Source organism: Homalodisca vitripennis, chromosome 5, assembly GCF_021130785.1.
Source record: "Homalodisca vitripennis isolate AUS2020 chromosome 5, UT_GWSS_2.1, whole genome shotgun sequence".
NCBI classification, from domain to species: domain Eukaryota; kingdom Metazoa; phylum Arthropoda; class Insecta; order Hemiptera; family Cicadellidae; genus Homalodisca; species Homalodisca vitripennis.
The window spans coordinates 31,067,385-31,090,776 of record NC_060211.1 but is presented as its reverse complement, the minus strand read 5'-3'; the positions used below and the strand labels follow the sequence as shown (position 1 = coordinate 31,090,776).

The window sequence follows — 23,392 nt, the reverse complement described above, 5'->3', positions numbered from 1 at the left end:
TAAAAACAAATATCAATAACAACTCATTTTAAAATAAATATATTTTTTACCACTTCAAACATTTTTACTATCAACATTTGACACGAACATTCATATATATACTCACTATTTTAGCTCAAAAAAAAAAAAAAAAAAAAAAAATTAAAAAAATTCATTTCAAAGCAATAAATTGTTACTGTGTATTTAAAAAATGTAGCCTACATGCTACAGGTTGCAGAGATTTTGCCACGACCTATTGGGTAAGCAAACATGAAGAGTACATAATGAGAGATTATTTTATATCAGTTGGCCTGTAATGGTAATAAATTAATTGTTGAAAGAAACAATTATCTGCTAAGGCTATATGGTGTAAGATATTATGTTATTATCTATACTTAATGTTGTATTTTCACTTGTTTCATTGGTATCCTTTCAGTATCCCCTCAATAAATATAAATGCTCTACGTTTACTTCCTTATACAAGGCATTCTGTCATTTGCCATTCTTTTATCAGCGTGTTAACTTTATTTAATATTTTGTATTTTATAATATGCGGTGAGCACAAGGCAATCTGCAGTAGATCGGGCTACACGCTAATGGCGTTTACATTGACATTGGGTTTTATGCCTTCTGTTAGCCATTCAAAATTTGTATTGTTGTCTTTATGTTTGAAAAATTAATTTTAAAGCTTCGTATAAACTGTGGTAGGTGTACAAAACAGTTTAAAATTATAGTTTATATTTTATTGTGCTGAATTTATCGTGTTTTGTAGTTGATCTATAAATTATGATTTTACTTGTATTTATATATTTAATTTGATTTTTGTGTTTTTAATGTATTATTTTTTATGTCTATATATTGTTATTAAATTATTGATTTTTATAGTAGTTAATATATTATTGTATTTTTATTTAGTTACAAGATCAACCAGGTTCAAACAAAAAACAATATTTTTTTATATATTTGTGATAATATTATCTAGTATAGTATAGTACATTTAAAAGCAGTTTTGGCACGTTCTTTAAAAGAAACATTGAGACCTTATTAGTTTATTAACACAAAAACATGTTTTGAATAGTCTGCACTAATGTTCAACAAATTAATATTACAATAGCCTGCTATTATAATGGCGTTCTTGTTAAAAGTGCTCTTAATACTCATTATTAGTTCTAGTTCTGACAGGAAGGTATGAATGTATTATTCGGAAGTCCTAAATGTAAGCAATTATAAAGGACAAATCCTTCTGGAGGCCACATCCTGAAATAGGCTTTCAGAACAATTTACATGCTTTAACTATGAAGGGGATTCGATTTTTAACGAGTACTTACCATTATTTATCTTTCTATCTTTTATTTTAATCTAGTAGGTGAAATATACTATATGTAGAAATATTAATTTGTATTTTTCATCTATTTTATTAATAATCCAATAATGAGCTGAAGTTTCAAATCAAATTAAATACTATACACAAGAACGAAGTAATAAAAAATGTGCTGTGAAAGTTTAATAGAAATATTCGTTTTAAATACGATTTCTGTTAAACATATACAAGAAATATTCGACAGAACAATACATTTTCACTGTTGCAAAGTATATAGACAACATATACAGAGAACGCATAACTTTATTAGTAAACTAGACGAAAAATACCGGTGTACTTTGCACCTAGCACTCCGCTCTCTCTCCTCCACCTTTTATCACCTTTTTAAGGGCCTATTGATATACTGGTATCTTTAATACATGTATCTATATCTGTTTAGTTGAAAATTTACATACAAGTAATCAAAATAATACTTAAAGCAAAACTATATAACTCAAAGACTATTTTTTATAGTAATTTGTTTAAACTATGAAAAAATGTATAGTTTAAAAAACAAAATGCTACATCGACCATATAAATTCATTCAATGTAGATTTAATTCGAGGTCAAAACCACCAGGCGATCCACTAGTACGTGTCACTCATTCTAAGTCCATCAAAGAGTGTACCCCAGTGAACAATTTGCCAGAACTTATCGTTGCAAGTGTTTAGAACTTTCTCTGTACTTTGGCTTATCATGATCTCTCACATTACTGGTGAGTGATCAATCCCTTTCAGAAACACAAGGCATCTGATTCTCAGGCTTCTGATTAGCAATATTCTGAGTGAGTTTTGAGGCGTTTGACTCGGGGAAGTACATAATTAATTGGAGGAAGACTGTTCTTCAAAGTTCCTTGAAATACACCTTCATCGAGGGTTGATATTGAAAAATCACATTTCTCCCAAATTATCCTCATAAGTGTATGTCTTATGGTCTTTGGCAAAATATTGCCCGAGTCAGGTACTGATTACGGCATACTACGGCTTAATTTATCCCCATTTTTCGTATGGATACGTATTGTGGGGAGCCTGTGCAAGCAACCATTTTAAGAGAGTTAAAAAAAAAATTCGCATCATCGCTAATTTGAACTTGAGAGAGTCGTGCAAATACAGTGTTTAAAAATTTTTCAGCTGTTGTCTTTACATCTTAGAAGAAAACTCATATTGTTTGTCTAAATGTGCCTTAACCAGAGCGCGAGACATACATAAATATGAGAGAAGAGGCAGAGATAACTAGACCTACCGTTCGGGAATGCACAGAACGGTGGTATATGAACATTTGGTAGGTGTTCATTTATAAACAGTTTGCCAAACTCAATTAAAAATGATTCAACGCCCAAATTTTAAGTGTTAAAAAACTCGTATCAAACTCTGCTTGGCGTCAAACGCTTTTTACTCGTACAGTGTTTGAAGAGTTTATGGCATTCAACTGGGAGACCACGCGATGAGGAAACTGACTCCAGCGCCGGAAGTGGGCGTAATTGGCATGGAATGAATGGGGAGTGAAGTTTGAGTGTTGTAAGTTTAAGTGTGGCCTTAATGTGGGATAAATAAAAAAATAAGTATGAAAATTGACGTTTGCTATGCAATGTACATTGTTAACTGCAGTTAAACAATTCTATTTTATTTGGGGCGGTTGCAACGAGCTCCATCACGGATCCTGACTCTGAGGAATTTCTTTTCAGATTGTGGTGATAGACTAAAAGCAATTACTAGCACAATTATTCTCTGTGACATAACTGAGATTACCAGAGCTGTAATTTTTAATATAAAGCTCCTTTTGTGGGTCAGAAACCTAAATACCTCTAAGATCTCCCAAGGTCACCGTTAAATACACATTGCAAGGGTTGCACATAATTATACTTTATGAAACTTAGACGTAGTCCACCCCTTACGTATTGGTTCTAAAATTTGTTACTGTTTATTTTAAACAGTATGTAATTTCCAACAGTTTTGCATAGAATCAATGAAATTTGTAACAAAGCTATTTTAGTCTTATTAAGGGCTAACAAAGCTATTTTAGTCTTATCTATAATGGAAGTCTTATACCTTCCTGAAATGATCTTATTCTGAAATCTAAAGTCATGTTGTCTGAAAAGATCCAAAATAGTCGGTGATGAAGATACTCTAAATGAACTCGTAAATGAACAGCGAGAGTATGATTTCAGAGTGTCATATAAGTTGAGTGGAGTCCAATGGCATATTATTGCGATTTTGTTTCTTATGCGATTTGAGTTGAGTGTAGTCGTAAATGTGATATTGCCATTTTAATTGTGATGGGATTTGAGTTGAGTGGAGTCTAAAATTAAGGTCATATTGCCATTTTGCTTCTGGTAGGATTTGAATTGAGTGGAGTCTCAATGTCATATTGTGATTTTGTTTCTTATGCGATTTGAGTTTAGTGCAGTATAAATGTCATCCTGCCATTTAGCTTCTGGTAGGATTTGAATTGAGTGGAGTCTCAATGTCATATTGCGATTTTGATTCAGATGGGATTTCAGTTGAGTGGAATCTAAGCGCCATGTTGCCACATTGCTTCTGGTTTCTTCCCCCTCCTACTAGTTTTAGCTTATATAAGCTTGTGTTGTACAAATACTGACCTGTTGCAGGGTAACTGCCAGTGGACCAATGTTGCCGGACGGACCATCACCCTCGGGGACACATCCCTGCTGCACCTGTCCGACATCGAGAGGCGGGTCCTGCAGAAGGTTGCTCTCGCGAAACTACAAGCCCTCAACCTCGGAGTGGCGATCAGGATACCATCCGGTCAGTCTTCAGCTGCACAACTGGGGTTAACCCTGCACAGCGATCATATACTAATTATGTTCAATATACAATAGTATAAAACTATTCTTATGACTATGCACGTAAATAATCCAGTAATAAGCTGTTTCGTAATCCAATTAAAAATTTTGTATTCATTAGAATAGTATGGATGGTTATTTTTAATCTTGAAATTGTGTAGACGTGTAAGTAGAACACACAACCCAAGCCCAGTTTGATAGGTGGCTTTTGTATTGAATTACGATAAAAATGAAAGGTCGGAGAATAATCTTCTCGTAAGAGGAGAGGTTAAGAAAATGTACAGAGAATTACAAAATATTTGCCAAAATTAATGATACTGTACAATATGTTAGGTTTTAAATACACTAAATCCTTTACATATTGTGTAATATTTACATATGGAAAGAAAATATAATGTCTCCAGATTGGAAAGTAATTTATACTGGATCTTAGCAGTCTTTAGGAACTCAATTTTAAGAAAACACTTCTATAGAGACGGCGCAGTACCTTATTTTACAGTAAGTCTTTTACTTCGACTTTGAGGAATACAATACTTGATGAATCTTTCTAGTAATACTGTATTACTGATTACTTTGATGCAAATCGCCGACTGAATGAATAACGAACTGCTTCAATGGGTTTAGTATTAGTCTCCTCTATATGTGAGTTTATATATTGTAAAATTTTTGCGTTATTAGTATTTAATATTAAGGGTTTCTCTTTATAGAAATTAGGGGCATATAAAGTGCTTGCGTAGAAAGAACCCTCTTAAAGAAAAAAGGAAAGTCAAGATCTATGTATGAGAAAAAAAGGTACTGAATTACTGTTGAGAGTGGCTGCAAGACACAATGGCGTCACAAGTATTTGTGTCATCACTTCTTAAAGCTCTTTTAGTCTTAAAAGTATAGTGTTAAAGCCAACAACACCGTACTTTGTGTAGTGCACGATAAGTTTAGAAAGAATCTAGTTGTCACAAACCCCAAAGTTCTTAGCAACTTTGAATCTCTCGTCGCGGTTGCTTGTGGGAGGAGTGAAACGATTAAGTTACCCTAAATAAAAAAATGTTATTTCCCTGTTGTGTCGTCTAACTCTATAGTTTAAATTTCAAATTATTCTGTAATAAGTTATTTTATAAGGTAGTATATGACTTATTATGAGTAGTCTTTGAATCCAAAGATCCAAAATATAATTGTATTTAATGTACAATAATAAATTATTTAAATACTGTTTTTGTTCTGCAAAGTGCTGTTCAAAATGGACGGTGGTGTACAATCGAATCTCTTTAAAAACAGCACGTAAAGTAAATAAACAACTAATTAAACTAAAATAAAATATTTATTCTATTCATTGTGTTAACACAAACGTGCAGATAGACGGTGCATGTAACCCTATGAAAGTGGGTTGAGCATCAGCTAAACTTTAACATTTGTATTATGGGTAACCGTCATGGGAACTATAAAACTGCCGAATAAATAAATTAGTAAAAAAGCTGATTACAATCATATGAGATTTTAACACTAGACATTTTTATTCATACAGTAAAACTAAACATAATAAAGTAGAAAAAAATTTTAAATCTCGGTGACAACATTGTGTATGTTTTAATGCTCTCTCTAGCTCAACAAAACCTGTACTATTTGAAAAGTGCTATAATGCCTAACTTAATATAAAAAAGTAATTGTATATATATATATATATAATTTCAATAAACATTGAATCGCAAAAAGTACTTGCTCCGCCGGGAGTCGAACCCGGATCTCTCACTTGTCGTCTCAATGTTTATTGAAATTAAATAAGGCTATTGCCATTTATACTATTTAACGTAAGTATATATATATTTAAAAAAAAAAAATATATATATATATTTTTTTTTTTTTTTTTTTTTTTTTTTTTTTTTGAAATCTGGCATGCAACCTCAGCGAAGCCTGTTACGTGACACGTGGTGTGGCGTACTCCGTACCATGTAGTATAGATATACCCGAATTCTAAAATTTGTACCGAAAAACAGCACACTTATTATCTTGTATAAAATACAGTCGTCATAGGATTGCAAGTTTCCTAGTTTTCAATTTTCCAGTTGCAATTTTTTTAAAGGGCCAAAACGTACCATTTCCGCTGTTATGGATATAACAATGGAAGTTATTATTTGTTAATGATTTTCTTTACGTGTATAAACGCCAAAATAAACAAGCATATAATATTTTTATGTAATTCCTGTTATTGTAGGTCTAATGGTTTGTTGTGTTTATTTTTCAAACTCGGGCGTATAAACATTTTAATCGGAGAATAGCTAACAGAGATCAGAAAGAAATTACATACAATGTATTGTGTCAGATATACAATGTTCTCACTTTCAGCAATAATTACGTACCCAGGGTACGAAGAAGGCAACCCCGTGGTACATGAAGCAGTCATATGTATGCCCATTTAGGCAATAATACTGATCGTAAAAGTTATATGTAATATTTTGTGCTTTTATCATGCATATGATACTATTTAGAATTGTGTTAAAATTTGCAATGAACACTTAAATATAATTTATCACAAATATGTCTAATTCCGTTCAAAATTTTCAGACGACTCCATAGAATTATATAATAAGTGCTAAAACAGCTTCAGACTCAAACTTTAAGAGTCATCATTAGCCTAAAATATAATATTAAAATTAGTACTACTTAAATTACTCTACTGTATTAGTTACTGAAAATTGTTAGAACTATCCAATCATATATTATAAAATTAATTTCGCACAGAAATTTGAGTTATTTTATTGATGCCAAATATAAAATGTCACTGTCTGAATTTGAGTTAGGAATATATTATTTTATTTTAAATTCATAGTCTTTAAAGATAACTTTCCTAAATACAGTGAAAGTAGAAATTTCTTTTGATACTCCTCGTGAAATCTCAGGTATTTGAAGCAGAAAATGCATGTACTTTTGAAATCAGGCCCAAATATAAATGTGAAAATGTTACAATATTTACATGAGTTTTAGATTCAGGGAGTAACATTTTTCATTTATAAAGCTTTAATTCGTAAAAAGAAAATTACTAAGCAAATGTTCAATAGTGCCTGTAATAAGCGCGATACACTACACTGTTGATTGTACTTGGAATTGACAATAGGAACCTAGCAATGAGCTTTGCAAATGATACACATATAATTTAAGTAACACCAATCTGTAACCACCCTCACTAATCTGTGAAATATGGTTCCAACATAGCTTATGAATTGGTATTCTGAAAGCACACACTTTCAAAATTTTCAAAACAGAGTTATTTTAACCTCCACCAGTAACATTGGGTTCACAGAACTGGGTATTTTTCTTGGGAAGAGTACGATAAGCGGACCCGGTTTTTATATCGAAGAATATAGTCATCTTGCCTATAATAGTCCTTAATAACAATCATATGTTTTAAATTAAAATATGAATTTAATATTTACAGTGATCAAACAAATTATTATAACCAAAATTAGGAAAACTGAAGACGACCATATTTACTCCTCTCACAGTTACAGTTGTTTCTTTCCCACAAATTTCACATAATGGGTTTTTCGGTACGAGTCCAACATGTTGAAGCCACGAAAAAGCAACGTCGTGTAAATTTCTAAAATTGACTGCCATTTTTAATAAAAAGAATTACTTATGTCAAATTGAAATATTATCCTACGTGTGTTATTTTAGAGTGTTTACAGCTGTTGATATAGATTATTTAAGTTAATAGTTCAAAATAATTAATCAGTATCGATTGATTATATCGATGGTTATGATTACGTAATATCGTTTACCAATTTCGATATAAGAAAAAGGGTCCGCTTATCGTACCCTACCCTTTTTCTTTTGTTTAGTACTCTCCAAAATAAAAATAATCTTAGTTTTGATACGTACTCCTTACTGCTTAGCAGTGCCATGTGGACAGATGTACAGTATGTACAGAATTTACAGCCCAGTGTAGTATTCTTACTGTAATACCAGGGCTGGATAAGGGTTAAACCAGCTAATATATCAATTGTTTAATGCAAATTCGTGTTTCCAGTCTTCTAATATCCTAAGCAGTTTTTGGCCCTTAAAAGATTTTTATCTCCGGTTATTTAGAAAACAGTAAGTAATTGGATTCCTAAACCCATAGTTACCTTATACGTAACTATTTTAAAAAGTATACTGGTTTTGTGTTCACCTTTTGCTAATATGGCGGCGTAAAACAAGTTGGCAAAATTTACACCAACTTGAGATATCAAGTCATTTGTGAATCATCAGATTTTTAATGTATACTGATGATTACATTATTAAAAAAACTAAAAGAATAATGAAAAGCAATTTTTTCAATTTATAGTTATACATTTATAATTTTTTCGGAACACTTCCTTATATTTTGTCTTTAATAGAATTTATAGCTTTAAATATTGTTTTTAGTATCAATGTAAATCTCTTTCCGTTGAAAAAATCAAAACATTACAATTTATAACATTAAAATTTGGTTTAATATAATTTTTGGCCACATTTGTGTGCAATTTTAAACTCCCTAGATAAATTAAAAAAATTGATATTTTTCATGTTTTAGAGTATTAATCAGACTTTAATTTTGAGTTTTTTTATTTCAAAATTTTATGTGAACTACTTTTTGTGAATTTTTTTGTGGGTCTAACCCATGGTTACAGGAGAAATGAAAAAACCGCATCATATGGTTACAGGTATACGATAGATAGCTCCAACTTATTTAACTTAAGAGTATTTAATGTTGTGTAAAACTTCATGTGTTATACGATGTTTTATGAAACTTAGTAAACACCATTCAATTCATTCATTTATTCCCGCAATACTTCCTCTTGATTGTTTGCGTTCGGTTCAATGGTGGTGGGGGGCTGGGTCACAGAGAGAATTCTAGAAAGTGTTTGCTTTCAGATAATATTCTTACACTACTCTGGCTGTCGTTTGCGATTATTTAACATTTTTATTGAAAAAATCAGACTTACTTCAATAATCTTCACTATTATTACTCAATAAAAAAAACTTACAGTACAATCAATTCAGCCCTAACAAGTTCAAAGTTATGTATTTTATTTGGTTCTAAATTACTTACTTAATTCACATGATTCTCTTTACTCATTTTCAATAAAAAAAAACCTTAAAAAATATATATTTATTGTGTATTTCATTATAAATGTTTATATTTGATATTGATTGAATACAATTTAATCTCTCAGGATTACACGTTATACAATCATATTGACTATAATTATAAACTTCTTTTTTCTTTGTAGTCTCTTAATTCCTAAAACTGTTTTAAAAAGAATGGCATATTTAATTTATGACGCGTTGAAAAATGTCTGTTGACAAAATTCGTCACAATACATGTATTTTCCTTATCAGTCATGTCATTGATTAAAAATGCAATTCTTATGCAAATCGGAATAGAAAGCTATTAGATACACACACACACACACACACACACACACACACACACACACACTATTCACACACACACACACACTTCACACACGGTCAAAGACACACTTTATAACTATAAAAATACTGCAAAGTAGCTAATTACCGCACTGCTTAAACATGACAAGGGACAAGCCAAACATGCAATTGAACTTTATATTCCTAGACATAATTGACAGTGCACAAAATAAGTATAAATTATAATAACTATAACAGTAATGTTAAATAATGATTGAGCAGATAAGCAATCTAGAAATAAATAATAATGCAAAAATAAATTATCCGTAAATAAGTAACAGTGAAAAAACTATAAACGGATAAGAACAACAACAACAAAAATATATAAATGAACAACAATGTTAATAAAATACAACAAAAATACAACAATGCAAAAATAAACTATCCGTAAATAAGTAACAGTGAAAACAAGTATAAACGGATAAGAAGAACAACAGCAAAAATATATAAATGAACAACAATGTGAATAAAATATTTTTAAATAAGTGACAATGCAAAAAACTAAGTATGAATAACAAGTGATAAAGATCCACAAACACCAACAAAGCAAAAAAAAAAAAAAGAAAATATTTTACCATTTTAATGTTGGTACCAGAAATGCATTACCCTAAAGCAGCACGCAATTAAAACTAATTTAACAAATCGAAAGCATAAAACAAATCTTCACAAACCTCTTAAGGCCTAGTGTATCTGAGCTAGTGTTATCTCTATACACAAATGTGTTGTTGAACACAGATGTTTGTTGTTGCAGAGTCGACTGCTGCCGGTTCTGTCCAGAAGCCGAAGAGACGAGCTTACCTCCTCAAGAGGAAGGCCATCACAACCGGCTTCTTTGACTCTAAGGCTGGGAAAGATGATAAGGAGAAAAGTAAGTCTTAAGAGTATATTGGGATATTTGGATTATCCAACAAATATTTTGGCAATAAATGAACAATATCTTATATGTAAAAGTCTTGTTTCTACTAGTCAATTATATAATGGCGTATGAAATAAATTAAAGTAGGACACTCCTTCATAAGGATATGTAATTGGTTGAGCGTCAGCAAAGATTATCTTCGAGGGACCGGAAAATTAATTTCTGTCTGCCTTGTCTTATATGCGCGATCTCTCGAAAACGAAATGACCTACAGAGTTGAAATTTTGCTTGCAGCTTTTTTTGCATGGATTTCGAAGATGGAGCATGTCACTCCATGTAATTTAGCAAAATGTTAGCGAAAATTTTACATTTATCTTATGGGTAACCATGATGGCAACGAGATAATAGCAGAATAAATTATTTTTTTAAACCAGTACACTCGTAAGAAATTTTAACATGTGACATATTTACACATGCAGCCTAACTATCCCAACTTTACGGTGACTTCGGGTTCAGAATTTTATAATTTGAACACTAATATAAAACTCAATGTAATGAAAATGATGTAAATATATCATGTGGCAAGATACGTCAAGAGAGGTTTCATCAGTAGACTGTTACAATGTTGCATGAACCTCATTTCTGCATAGACAAGAATGGGTTCTAAGATGTGAATATTCATCCTGGAATTTAGATGAGCGTCGCTGAAGCCTTTATCTCAGCAGGATGACACAATTACAAATTTGTTGGCTGGGGGATGTAAACGTTTATGTTTCGTCTGATGTCGTTCTATCTGTCAATAATGAAATGAGTTATGGACTTTAAATGGGCATTGAATCTCCGAAGCGTGTTACGCGATTGGAGGTGTGGAGTCCTTGTAGTAGGTGAGATAGATAGTTTGGGTAGTGCAATCGATTTTGGACTTATGTTAATTCATGGCCTTTTTAAAATAACCTCTCTAAATACAAAAAATGAACATTTATCACTCCACGTCAAATTAAAGCTAGTTAAAGTAGGCAATTTAAGTAATTTTACAATTAGACCAAATTAAAAACAGCTATAGATAACATAATGAACTTTGTACAGTACATATATAAATTATGACATTTGGGCTTGACATATTAACTTAAGTAAATCATTTACTAAATACAATTTAAGAAAATGACTTGTCATTAAATAAATTTACTTAAAACAATTACATTTTTATAAATAAAACGTCATATGTGGTGGTACAGTCGGGTTTTGGTTGGAATAATTTGTTTTAAATTTTAAAAAGAACAACTTTTCCTTTCCTTTTAACATGTTGAACATGTGGTCCGCTTGTAGATGTACAGGGTGGAAAAAAAGTATGGAAACGCTTTCACTAATTTTGTATGGCTTCACTTATACAAATTAAAATTTGTACATCACCACTTGTATTAAGAAACTAGTTTTTGAGACCAGTGGGGACATTTTTATCTTTTCAGGGGGACGGCCCGTGAGGAGTCGGACGAAAATCTTAAATGTAAGCATAGGCCGAGTTTGGTATCAAATTAAAGGTCTAGTAAAGAGAAACTCATTACCGCAAACCGCACTTAAAAAGGTTGACCCTATCCAGGAGTACGGGCGGTTTGAATTTCATAAGTTACGTTTGATTAATTATTATTTTTCCGCAATTCCACAGTCTCAAGTAAACTTTTCTGACTGAAAATGACACTTTATGGAAACACAATTATCCAAAAGAATTAAATTAAAAATTATCTGTATTACAAAAAATAACCATACCTTTTAAATGAGGTGCTCAAACTGCTCTCAAACACTTGTCGGCAATGAGCTAGTCTATTATAAAAACCTACTGCTGTCACATTTTGAAGCATCTCGGGTTTTAATTCTTCTTGCTTCTTCTAATAAACGATTTGTCAGCTCCTCAATGTTGGCTGGGTTTAGTTTTATACACATTATCTTTTAAGAAGCCCCACAAAAAGAAATCTAGTGGATTAAGATCCGGTGACCTAGCCGGCCACTCAACGGTACCCCTGCGACCAATCCAACGGTTAGGAAACACTTCATCTAACAGATTGCGCACCCGCAAATAGTAATGGGGCATTGCTCCATCTTGCTGAAACCATACTGCATTAAAATTTGCCCCAAGAAGAGCACGCACTGCTGGCAAAATGTTATTTGTCAACATATTGAAATAAATTTCGCCTGTTAGATTTCCATCTATCAAAAACGGTCCTACAATGTTATTGTTTATTATTCCAGCCCACATATTCACTTTCTGAGGCCTTTGCGTGTGGCCTTCTATCATCCAGTGTGGATTATGGTCGGCCCAGAGTAACGGCAATTATGCCTATTAACTTGTCCATTAACAAAGAATGTAGCTTCATCTGAAAACAATATCGAACTTAAAAAATTTTGAATTTCATCACACTTTCTCATCATTATTTCGCAAAATTCAGTCCCTTCGATCAAAATCATCCTCTGCAAGTTCTTGGGTTAGGGTTACTTTAAAAGGGTGATACTTGTTTTTGTGTAAAACATTCAACACTGAGGTATGGCTCATATCAAGATCTTCTGCAGCCACTCTGGCCGAGGTGCTGGGATTTTCAACAAATGTTTGGAGTACATCCAAAGATATTTGTTCATTTGTTGCCGATTTAGGCCTGCCACTTCTTTCGCGATCTTTGACTGTTCTAGTTTCTTCAAATCTTTTTTACTGTCTTAAACACTGTTGACTTACTAATTGGGGGTCTATCAAGAAAAGTGTCATTAAACAAATGCGCTGTTTCTTCATAGGGACGAACTAGATATCCATACCCAAGCATCATAAGCAGCGTGATTCTCTCAAACTCACTAAGTGACATTGCTTTTAAAACTATTAGGATAAAATGTAAACACTTAAGTAAAAAAATGTATAACTATCGCAGTACCCTCTAGTGAAGACTTTCAACTTTATCTTACGTGGACGAAATTATTAAGTAGACTAAAAACCAAGCTGATATTAAAAATACAAAACTGTGGAGTTTTGCTGTGACAGTACTGTTTTGTATTGCCTAAACCAGTTTATATTTGCCTGAGATAAAAGGGCTGGAGGGACTGGACCTTGACCTCATGTTGATAAGGAGTTGGTGGTATTATTGCATACTCTCAGTTTCTTGAAGACAAGACAGGAAAACCCCTATTTACAGTTATCCAACAAATGTAGAGGTAAAAAAAAATAATTTTTTGTTGGAAATTGCTTTTCAAATTTACATAACCGACATAAAAACATACTACTGAAAGTAAATTAGTTACTTCACAAAGACAAAATTACTAAATTTATTTGTCATGAAATTCATACGTCCCGTACTCTGGATAGGGTCAACCTTTTTAAGTGCGGTTTGCGGTAATGAGTTTCTCTTTACTAGACCTTTAATTTGATACCAAACTCGGCCTATGCTTACATTTAAGATTTTCGTCCGACTCCTCACGGGCCGTCCCCCTGAAAAGATAAAATGTCCCCACTGGTCTCAAAAACTAGGTTTCTTAATACAAGTGGTGATATACAAAATTTAATTTGTATAAGTTGAAACCATACAAAATTAGTGAAAGCGTTTCCATACTTCTTTTCCACCCTGTATGTATGTAATTGTAGAAAAACCCGGAGTGAGTGAGTCCACATTGTGTAAGGTGAAGTGGAGGAGAATTTGTGTATTATTAAATAATAGAGCTGTCCTGAGTTACACAACCTGTTTTCAAGAAAAACACAAACCGGAGTGAGTGAGTCCACATTGTGTAAGGTGAGTGGAGGAGATTTGTGTATTATTAAATAATAGAGCTGTGCTGAGTTACACAACCTGTTTTCTAGAAAAACACAAACCGGAGTGAGTGAGTCCACATTGTGTAAGGTGAGTGGAGGAGATTTGTGTATTATTAAATAATAGAGCTGTGCTGAGTTACACAACCTGTTTTCAAGAAAAACACAAACCGGAGTGAGTGAGTCCACATTGTGTAAGGTGAGTGGAGGAGATTTGTGTATTATTAAATAATAGAGCTGTGCCGAGTTACACAACCTGTTTTCAAGAAAAACACAAACCGGAGTGAGTGAGTCCACATTGTGTAAGGTGAGTGGAGGAGATTTGTGTATTATTAAATAATAGAGCTGTGCTGAGTTACACAACCTGTTTTCTAGAAAAACACAAACCGGAGTGAGTGAGTCCACATTGTGTAAGGTGAGTGGAGGAGATTTGTGTATTATTAAATAATAGAGCTTTGCCGAGTTACACAACCTGTTTTCTAGAAAAACACAAACCGGAGTGAGTGAGTCCACATTGTGTAAGGTGAGTGGGGAGGCGGCGACAGGTGCGGTCTCTATATATAGCTCTGGCACTCGCCCTACCCGAGATCGCGATAATGCCTCAAAAATTGTCAAAGTATTCCGCTAATTCCCAGAATTACGTAAAACATTGTCTGAGCTCTATTATTTCCTCCTGTGTAATATAGAAAGATTCCTCCATCTGTACCTTTCCTTTAGCTCCACTTGATGCAGATTTTCTTTCTTAGTTGTGACACTAAAACATAATAAACTCCAGTGGCTTTGGAATGTAAACGCAAAGGCTACCAGCGTGTTTTTACTCTTGACTCTAACGAGTCATATTGAGGGCTCCCTACGAATAACAGTAGAATATAGAATAGATAAAATGAAAATTTAATTTTTTGAGCACAGTTACGATATTTTAGCCCACTTTACAACTCAATCTTAAGAGCTATTGGGTTATAAATAGGATAAGAAGCAAATAGCTGGAAAAGCTTTTACTCGTGGGTGGTTTTCTTATATAGCTTTGTTTATTATTGACAGCTGAAACAAAATTGATCTTATGTTTTATATACTTACTGATGATCGTTCTGCAGCTTTTCATAACCAAATGGGCTGAATCAAAGCTGTTAAAGGTATTATTGTCTGTTATATTGTATAAAATTGTGAAACATTTGAATTTCTTGTAAGAAATTCATAGTTGTTATTATATTTTTTCAAGTGAACTACCATCGTTGAGATGAACATAATACTTTGTGTTTTTGTGTTACTTAATAATATAAAACATACATTTTGTGAGACTTCTCACCATTGTATTTATTTGGCGTTAAAAATTCTGGTTTTTCAACTTATAATCTTGCCAGAGTGACTCTTCAACAATTATTAATGCCAAATATCATCTCAGTTACATGTATAAATTGCAAACCATTCCATGATTAAAATTACTTTGAATAATTTATATATATTTACGTTACTTTAAAAGATCTCTTTCGTTGCGATCACGTTGTAAAATGTGTTTTTCAATTACTGAAGTACTACTACTACTAAAATATTACTTTTAAAAGTAAATTAATTAAGTAAACGTTGAAACTCAAAAAGAAATGCTACTACAGTAAAGCACATCTTTTCAAATTAAATTTATTTTAGTAGCTTTTCCCACATTGTCATTTGCCATCTTCCGGTGCCTGAAACCAGTAAATATTCTTCCGGAGACATTTCAATCAGTTTTAATATTACTAGAATCTTTATACTCTGTGGTCGTAACGCCGTTTACAAAAGCGCTTAGTTTTTTCCGGGTTTTACGAGAAATGGAAACATTTTATAAGTCACAAATAATTTAATCTAATTGGCCGAATAAAAGCTAAAGCAAGGAATAACGACAATCGGTTGGAAAACTAGGCAACCAGCGAGGCGGAGCACTTAACTACAAAATGTTTTATATCCGCTGACATGTGAGTGTTAGGGAATCCGTATACAAACATTGGAGAAGGTTATAGTGAAGTGACGTCATCAGCACAAATAGCCCGGCCTACCGGAGCCAGCCCAGCACAGTCCCCGTGTGATTGTCCACGAGATAATGTATGTGTATGAACCGACACAGTGGCAAGTGCTGCATGGCCCTTAGACCCTGTGGAGGTCTGGTGTGTGTTGATGGTGACGGTTTAAAGATGCATTTCTCTCAAGTCACAAAACGTGTAAGAGCAGAGCAGAGGACTCGAGGCATGTGAGACGTGTGTAACCGCACTACGGCTCTGAGAGAAGAGCATAAGTCACGAAATACGTCAGAGCAGGGTTGACTCGAGGCATGTGCGACATGTGCAACGACATATGAAAGGTCTGTGAGAAGGGCATAAGTCAGCTCATTAAAAAGCAACAGTTTTACGTAGAATGTTCTAAGGCTGTAAAATTTTGACAGAGATTATAGTTTTGAATAAAATTAGAATTGGATATTAACATTAGAAGAAATACAAGTACCTGCTGGATTTTGTAGGAGAACACTGTCCCTGTATTGGAGGCAAGAGCAAAGTAACGCAAACACGGTGTTTAATATGCCATTGGCTCGGTGTATAGAAAAACGATTGAACGAGACTTCTATGACGTCAAAATAAATATTTAATGGTCATTAACTTACTGCTTGCATGTGATGGTGTGTGATGGGATAGTGTGTGGAGAGCAAGCGGCTGACAAGGGGCGTCAAGGTTGTTGACGTTCACTAACTCCTAGTTCCTGTTTGCAGGTGACGGTGTAGGGCTGGTGTTTGGCGTGTCTTTGGCTTAGTGTGTGAAGAACTAGCGGCTGACAAGGGGTGGCAAAGTTGGTGACGTTCACTAACTCCTAGTTTCTGCTTGCAGGTGACGGTGGAGGGCTGGTGTTTGGCGTGTCGTTGGGCCAGTGTGTGGAGAGCGTGCGGCTCGCGCGGTGTGGCAAAGTTGTTGACGTTCACTAACTCCTAGTTTCTGCTTGCAGGTGACGGTGGAGGGCTGGTGTTTGGCGTGTCGTTGGGCCAGTGTGTGGAGAGCGAGCGGCTCGCGCGGTGTGTCAAAGTTGTTGACGTTCACTAACTCCTAGTTTCTGCTTGCAGGTGACGGTGGAGGGCTGGTGTTTGGCGTGTCGTTGGGCCAGTGTGTGGAGAGCGAGCGGCTCGCCCGGTGTTGCAAAGTTGTTGACATTCACTAACTCCTAGTTTCTGCTTGCAGGTGACGGTGGAGGGCTGGTGTTTGGCGTGTCGTTGGGCCAGTGTATGGAGAGCGAGCGGCTCGCGCGGGGTGGCAAAGTTGTTGACGTTCACTAACTCCTAGTTTCTGCTTACAGGTGACGGTGGAGGGCTGGTGTTTGGCGTGTCGTTGGGCCAGTGTGTGGAGAGCGTGCGGCTCGCGCGGTGTGGCAAAGTTGTTGACGTTCACTAACTCCTAGTTTCTGCTTGCAGGTGACGGTGGAGGGCTGGTGTTTGGCGTGTCGTTGGGCCAGTGTGTGGAGAGCGTGCGGCTCGCGCGGTGTGGCAAAGTTGTTGACGTTCACTAACTCCTAGTTTCTGCTTGCAGGTGACGGTGGAGGGCTGGTGTTTGGCGTGTCGTTGGGCCAGTGTGTGGAGAGCGAGCGGCTCGCGCGGTGTGTCAAAGTTGTTGACGTTCACTAACTCCTAGTTTCTGCTTGCAGGTGACGGTGGAGGGCTGGTGTTTGGCGTGTCGTTGGGCCAGTGTGTGGAGAGCGAGCGGCTCGCCCGGTGTTGCAAAGTTGTTGACATTCACTAACTCCTAGTTTCTGCTTGCAGGTGACGGTGGAGGGCTGGTGTTTGGTGTGTCGTTGGGCCAGAGTGTGGAGAGCGAGCGGCTCGCGCGGTGTGTCAAAGTTGTTGACGTTCACTAACTCCTAGTTTCTGCTTGCAGGTGACGGTGGAGGGCTGGTGTTTGGCGTGTCGTTGGGTCAGTGTGTGGAGAGCGAGCGGCTCGCGCGGGGTGGCAAGGTTGGTGACGAGTCTGAGTTACGGCGGAAATCTCACCACGGAAGTCGCTCCAGCTTCAACTCCCTCATCGACTCCCCGGCTAAAGAAGAAGTAAGACTCTATACAATTGAATTATTAGTTTATTTAACGGTATGAATTGTTTGGTGTCATAAACGTGATGACTTCTTATTATTAATACTAATTATATCGCTATAACGCGAAAGTGTTGAGTGTTGTTTTACGATTTAAATGCCCCGTATGTACAATAGGTTGGAATTTTCACACATCACACAAAATTACAACAAATAGTTATAATCGTATTTATGGAGACTACACAATAAACTAATCGAATTGCCAATGGTATAGTGTAGCGGGTACAATGGTTATCGCAAGATATCCGGATCAAGCAACGTCGAGCGTGGTTTCTGCTTGGATGGGTGACCGTTGAGCGATCTTAGGGTAAGAACAGAACAAGTGGGTCGCGGTAGAGGTGGAGGTCGCGGTGGATGCTACTAGTTTAAGTCGCGGTCGATGTCGACAGTACATAGCAAGGAGGTTACCAACGCTGCTCAGTCAAGCTACGACCACTGTCAAGTGAATTCGTTTGACAAAATATTACTAACTAGATTGTGCTTTTGTTATGCTTTGTGAGTCAAGTGATGATAGTGATGAAATGTCAGTTGTCACCAAGTGGTGGCTGATAGGTAATATACCCAACAGGGACGGTTTCCAGTGCATCCAATAAATTTGAGAAGAAGCAGTCTAAGGGGAATACCATCATCTTTTTCTCGAACTGAAAATGACTCGGAAACGATTTCATTCTTATATGAGAATGACGCCTGTGACATTCTCGTACTTATTGGAAACAACGTTTCCGTTTTTTTGGTTTGCTCTGTTTCTCACCACAACTTTCATCGAACTCCAATTGAAGCAGAAGAAAAGTTGGTGGTAACAATCAGGTAACTAAATACGTGATATTATAATATTTGGTTTAACTATATTGTTTCAAAATTTAACATAGATCATTTGAGTCAATAACATTAATACCTAGTTTGTAAAAATGAGAATAAATTATTATTTGTTTATAAAGTACGCCCCTAGGCTACGGGTACTTATTTTATAAGTTATTTACTATTGTAATGCAGTAATTTATAAAATCAGAGTCATACAGTCATTTATTTATTATTATTCAGACTGTTTGTGATTTTATTTATTTGACGAGCTCTTGACAATAATTTTGAAAAAGAAAAGAATTTTTATTTCAATCTATTGATTTTTAAAATCAAACGAGGTTTAATATAATTTGTTTATATAGTAATTATGGCTTTTATTGTACAACGTTTTTTTAGGTTTAGTTAATATTTTAGCTACATTTGGGTTGGCCAATAAGAGTTTTAGTTTATGGTTGATAATGAAACGCTAATTTATAAACCCAAGTTTAATGGTTTGAGGACATAGTTTTGATATAGTAAAATTAATTAAAACTTATAATACTTCCACCATCTGCAGCTGTGTTTACCAGTCGTGGCGTCTTCGTGACCACTCTCATAAAGTGGATAAAACGAAGTTGAACTTGAAGTTGCGGAATGTTGTGGGGAAAGAGCCATGTATGGAGTACTCGAGGCTGTCATTGGTTGTTGATGTGGGTAGGCCATGTCAAAAAAGGATCCCTTGAACTTGCATCCGAAAGCGTAATTTGTCACGTGGAGACAGTTTTCTTACGTGTGGTAACAGAGAATTAAAGAAACCAATATCCTCATCATTCGGGTTTTTCGGCTGCTTTATTCTGTTTCATTTTCAGTTTCTCTTTTTCTAGTTCCAAACAGCTGTTGTCCAATAACAGTTTGAGGTGTTACTCGTTTGGTGTATCCAGTCTTTGTCTTTGATACATTTCGGGATTCTGCTACATTAGTCAGGTTTCCTGAGACTTCATTTGTTGGGTGATTTGGAGCTAGAACTATAGTTTCTAACTGTTCAATCTGGATATCATCCCCATTTCCTTCTTCTTCCCCATCTTCTGATACGATAACACTGCTATCATCGTAGTTAGTGGCAAGATTTCCACTGGATGGTCCTAGGAATGAACTGATCAGTTAAAAAAAAGCATTGACTCGAAGTATGGCCAATGAGAGGAGGGCTCATCTGGAGCAGCTGATCCTGACTTCAAGGTCTTCCTTAGCTGCTTCCCAAATTCCTGGCGAAGGTTTTTTCCATACATGTTCACTTGTTTATCTGAAAATAAAGAATAAAAAATATATATTTTTTATACACATTTATACTATACATAAATTTATTTATATGTATGTATAGTAAATTGAAGCGAATTTATTTTGTTTCAGGTATCTAGCAACAGGATGTAGCTTTAAAATCCCTTGCATTTTCCTTTCGAATGGGCGCATCAACTGTAGCTGCTATAGTGAAAAATGTCTGCAAGTGTTTCTGGCAGGTTCTGCAACCTCTCCACACATGCCTGCACCGTCTACTTCAGATTTCCAACGCATCGCTAACGGTTCAATGAAGTGTGGAACTTTCCAAACTGTATTGGTGCAATCGATGGAAAACATTGGCAGAATAAAGTGTCCCACTCATTCTGGCTCCATGTATTTCAACTACAAACATTTCTTTTCTATTATTTTGCAAGCAGTAGCCGACGACCACTACAAGTTCGTGTGTATTGATGTTGGAGGTTATGGGAAACAAAGTGATGGGGGTACGTTTGCTGCTTCCGATGTTGGTCGTTTATTGGAAAATAATAAATTACCTATACCTGAGGATACGGAGATTCCCTGTACCGATATCAAAGTTCCACATGTGTTCATAGCAGATGAAGCTTACCCACTAAAAGAAAACATCATGAGACCTTTTGGAAGAAACAACCTAGGCGATGCTGAAGAGATTTTTTAACAAAAGCCTATCAAGGGCTAGAAAAACTGTCGAATGTGCTTTTGGAATCTTATTTGCTAAGTGGCGTATCCTGAGTAATTGTATTGAAACTAATCCTTCTACTGCGGATGATATTATTAAAGCAGTTTGTATTTTACATAATTTAGTTATTGATATGGATGGATTCTGTGGTGACGTTGAAGACCTTCCACCCGTTCCAGCAAGATAAAACCTCAACAGGGCAGGAACATCAAGAAACGCGGCCGCAAAAGAAGCAAAGTGTATAAGAAGAAAGTTTGTAAATTATTTCGTAAACAATCCACTAGAAAGATAGGCCAATTTAGTGTGTAAAAATACCTTTGTAATACAGCTGTACAGTAAATTGAATAAAAAATTATTAATTCTTTAAGAAACAGTTGACTGCTATTTAACAACTCTAGATTAACCCTTTGAGTGCCGCGAAGCCCACTCCGTGTTCCGCGGGTATTATTAATGAGTATAATGTTTTGTACACTTTTACAATTATTTCGCCTATTTTTGTCACGGCATGTTCGCATTTCGGCAAAATAATCCTTTAAAAATAAATGTTAAATAAATATAAATTATGAAATAATAAAAAAGCCTATTATAAATGTAGTCTACTATAGAAAATCATTTTGTTGATAATTGAAATAAAAAAACACTTATATAATATGTCTCTATAATAACTGGATACCTTTTATTTTGTGTATTGTAACTTGTATCAATCACCTGTCGTTCCAAGTTGAGTTGCTATCTTCTTCCACTCCTTTTCTAGAACATGCGGTTATGATGTTGTCTGTGGGTCTTGTCCCACAATACGGGAGTGATATGCACAATCGCTATGAGTTCTTCCTTCATACTTGATTTGAACAAAAAACAACGCAACAAAGATTTAAGTGTACCTTACCGCACGGGATGACAGACGCCAGACTACATGCGAGCTGTTGGGGTGTGTGGTGTAGGGGAGGGGGTTGACAACTTGGCCTTGAACGCGCCAATCACAGCGAAGCATCCTTGAAGACCGCGCAGTAGGCATCCATGTAAAACAAACTCATTTGATTTTCAAAAGCATCGATGTAAACCTCCTGGATGGCATCGCGCTAAACCTCCACCGCGACTTACCTGCTCTGTTCTCTTCCATTCACTACAACGTGTTTGTTTTACATGGATGTCGACATCGACCGCGACCGCGACCTCCACCTCTACCGCGACCCACTTGTTCTGTTCTTACCCTTATCCGTGCAAGCAGCTCGCCTGCCCTGTCGGTGGTGGTTCGGAAGTCACCAGTCGTTCGTCCTCAGGTTAAGTGTTAGAGAAGGCTTCTTAGTCATAACTTCGCCTGGTAAAAAATACATCTTTACTTTACTTTCAACTACAGTGGTGTGAAACAGTGACTACTAGAACATTATAAAATATCAAGTAACATATAAAGAGTCAAGGGGAACATTTTCAAACACTTCACCTCAATTGAACTAGACGAATTGCGTTAGGTAATGCAATAGGTGTATTGAATCATTGTAAATAGCTCTTTCCGAAAATGGGACTCAAACTAACTCGAGACTTCTTTGCCTTTAGTTAGTATTTCCTCTAAAAATTTCATATAAGTAACAGAGTTGTGATATTTTATAGCTTTATGAAAGACGATGAAGTTAAAACAATCCAGTAGGTAACTTAGAAGTTGTAATTTGAGAGCGCTCATTCTTGCCGTGATATGAATTTTGCTTCACGATGTTCAGCATGTGTTCATTTCCGGCATCGCGCTTGTAGGAGCGCTTCTAGTTGGAATGGTCCCATAGATGCCTTGTTCTCCTGATTAAGAATATATATTCATATATTTCTCTCTGCTTCTGGTTGAGCAGGAAAGTACGTCGTTATCTCTAACGACATCGCATTTCGTCTCTAAATTGTTGCTGCAGGGTAGTGTCAACAATTTCCACTTTTTGAATGCTGGCCTACACGAGTTTTGCAATTATTTTAACTGCTATTTTTAAGAATAAACTCCTTGAAAAGTTGGCGTTTGGATCTTCTCACAAAGCCAAACCGTAAGAGAGGTATGGGTAGAGTACTCCATATTCCATAGTATGCCGTCAACACCACTTGATACGGGCACTATTCGGAAAGTTTACTCAAAGCTAATGCCTAAGCATAACTTACAGCAAACACTGTGTACGTGACAATCTCAAATCAACCCTCGATCAATGTGTATTCCGAGAACTTTGTTGAGTATATTTCTTCAATCTCAGTTTCATCCAGCTTTACTGTTGGACTATAGTCTCCAACAGAATGAATGTTGAATTCGTTTTATTTGTTTTGAGATTGAGTTCATT

The 23,392-nt window shown here is 35.4% G+C and overlaps 1 protein-coding gene across 1 annotated transcript in view; it reads left to right on the top strand.

Moving 5' to 3' along the window:
• The window catches only part of LOC124363403, an 80,307-nt gene that overhangs the window by 22,973 nt on the left and 33,942 nt on the right, over nt 1–23,392 (top strand). Inside the window, exons 2-4 of the mRNA XM_046818654.1 lie at nt 3,948–4,104; nt 10,339–10,455; nt 18,106–18,272. Of these exons, the coding sequence (XP_046674610.1) occupies nt 3,948–4,104; nt 10,339–10,455; nt 18,106–18,272 (441 nt within the window). The remainder of the gene's footprint in view (nt 1–3,947; nt 4,105–10,338; nt 10,456–18,105; nt 18,273–23,392) is intronic.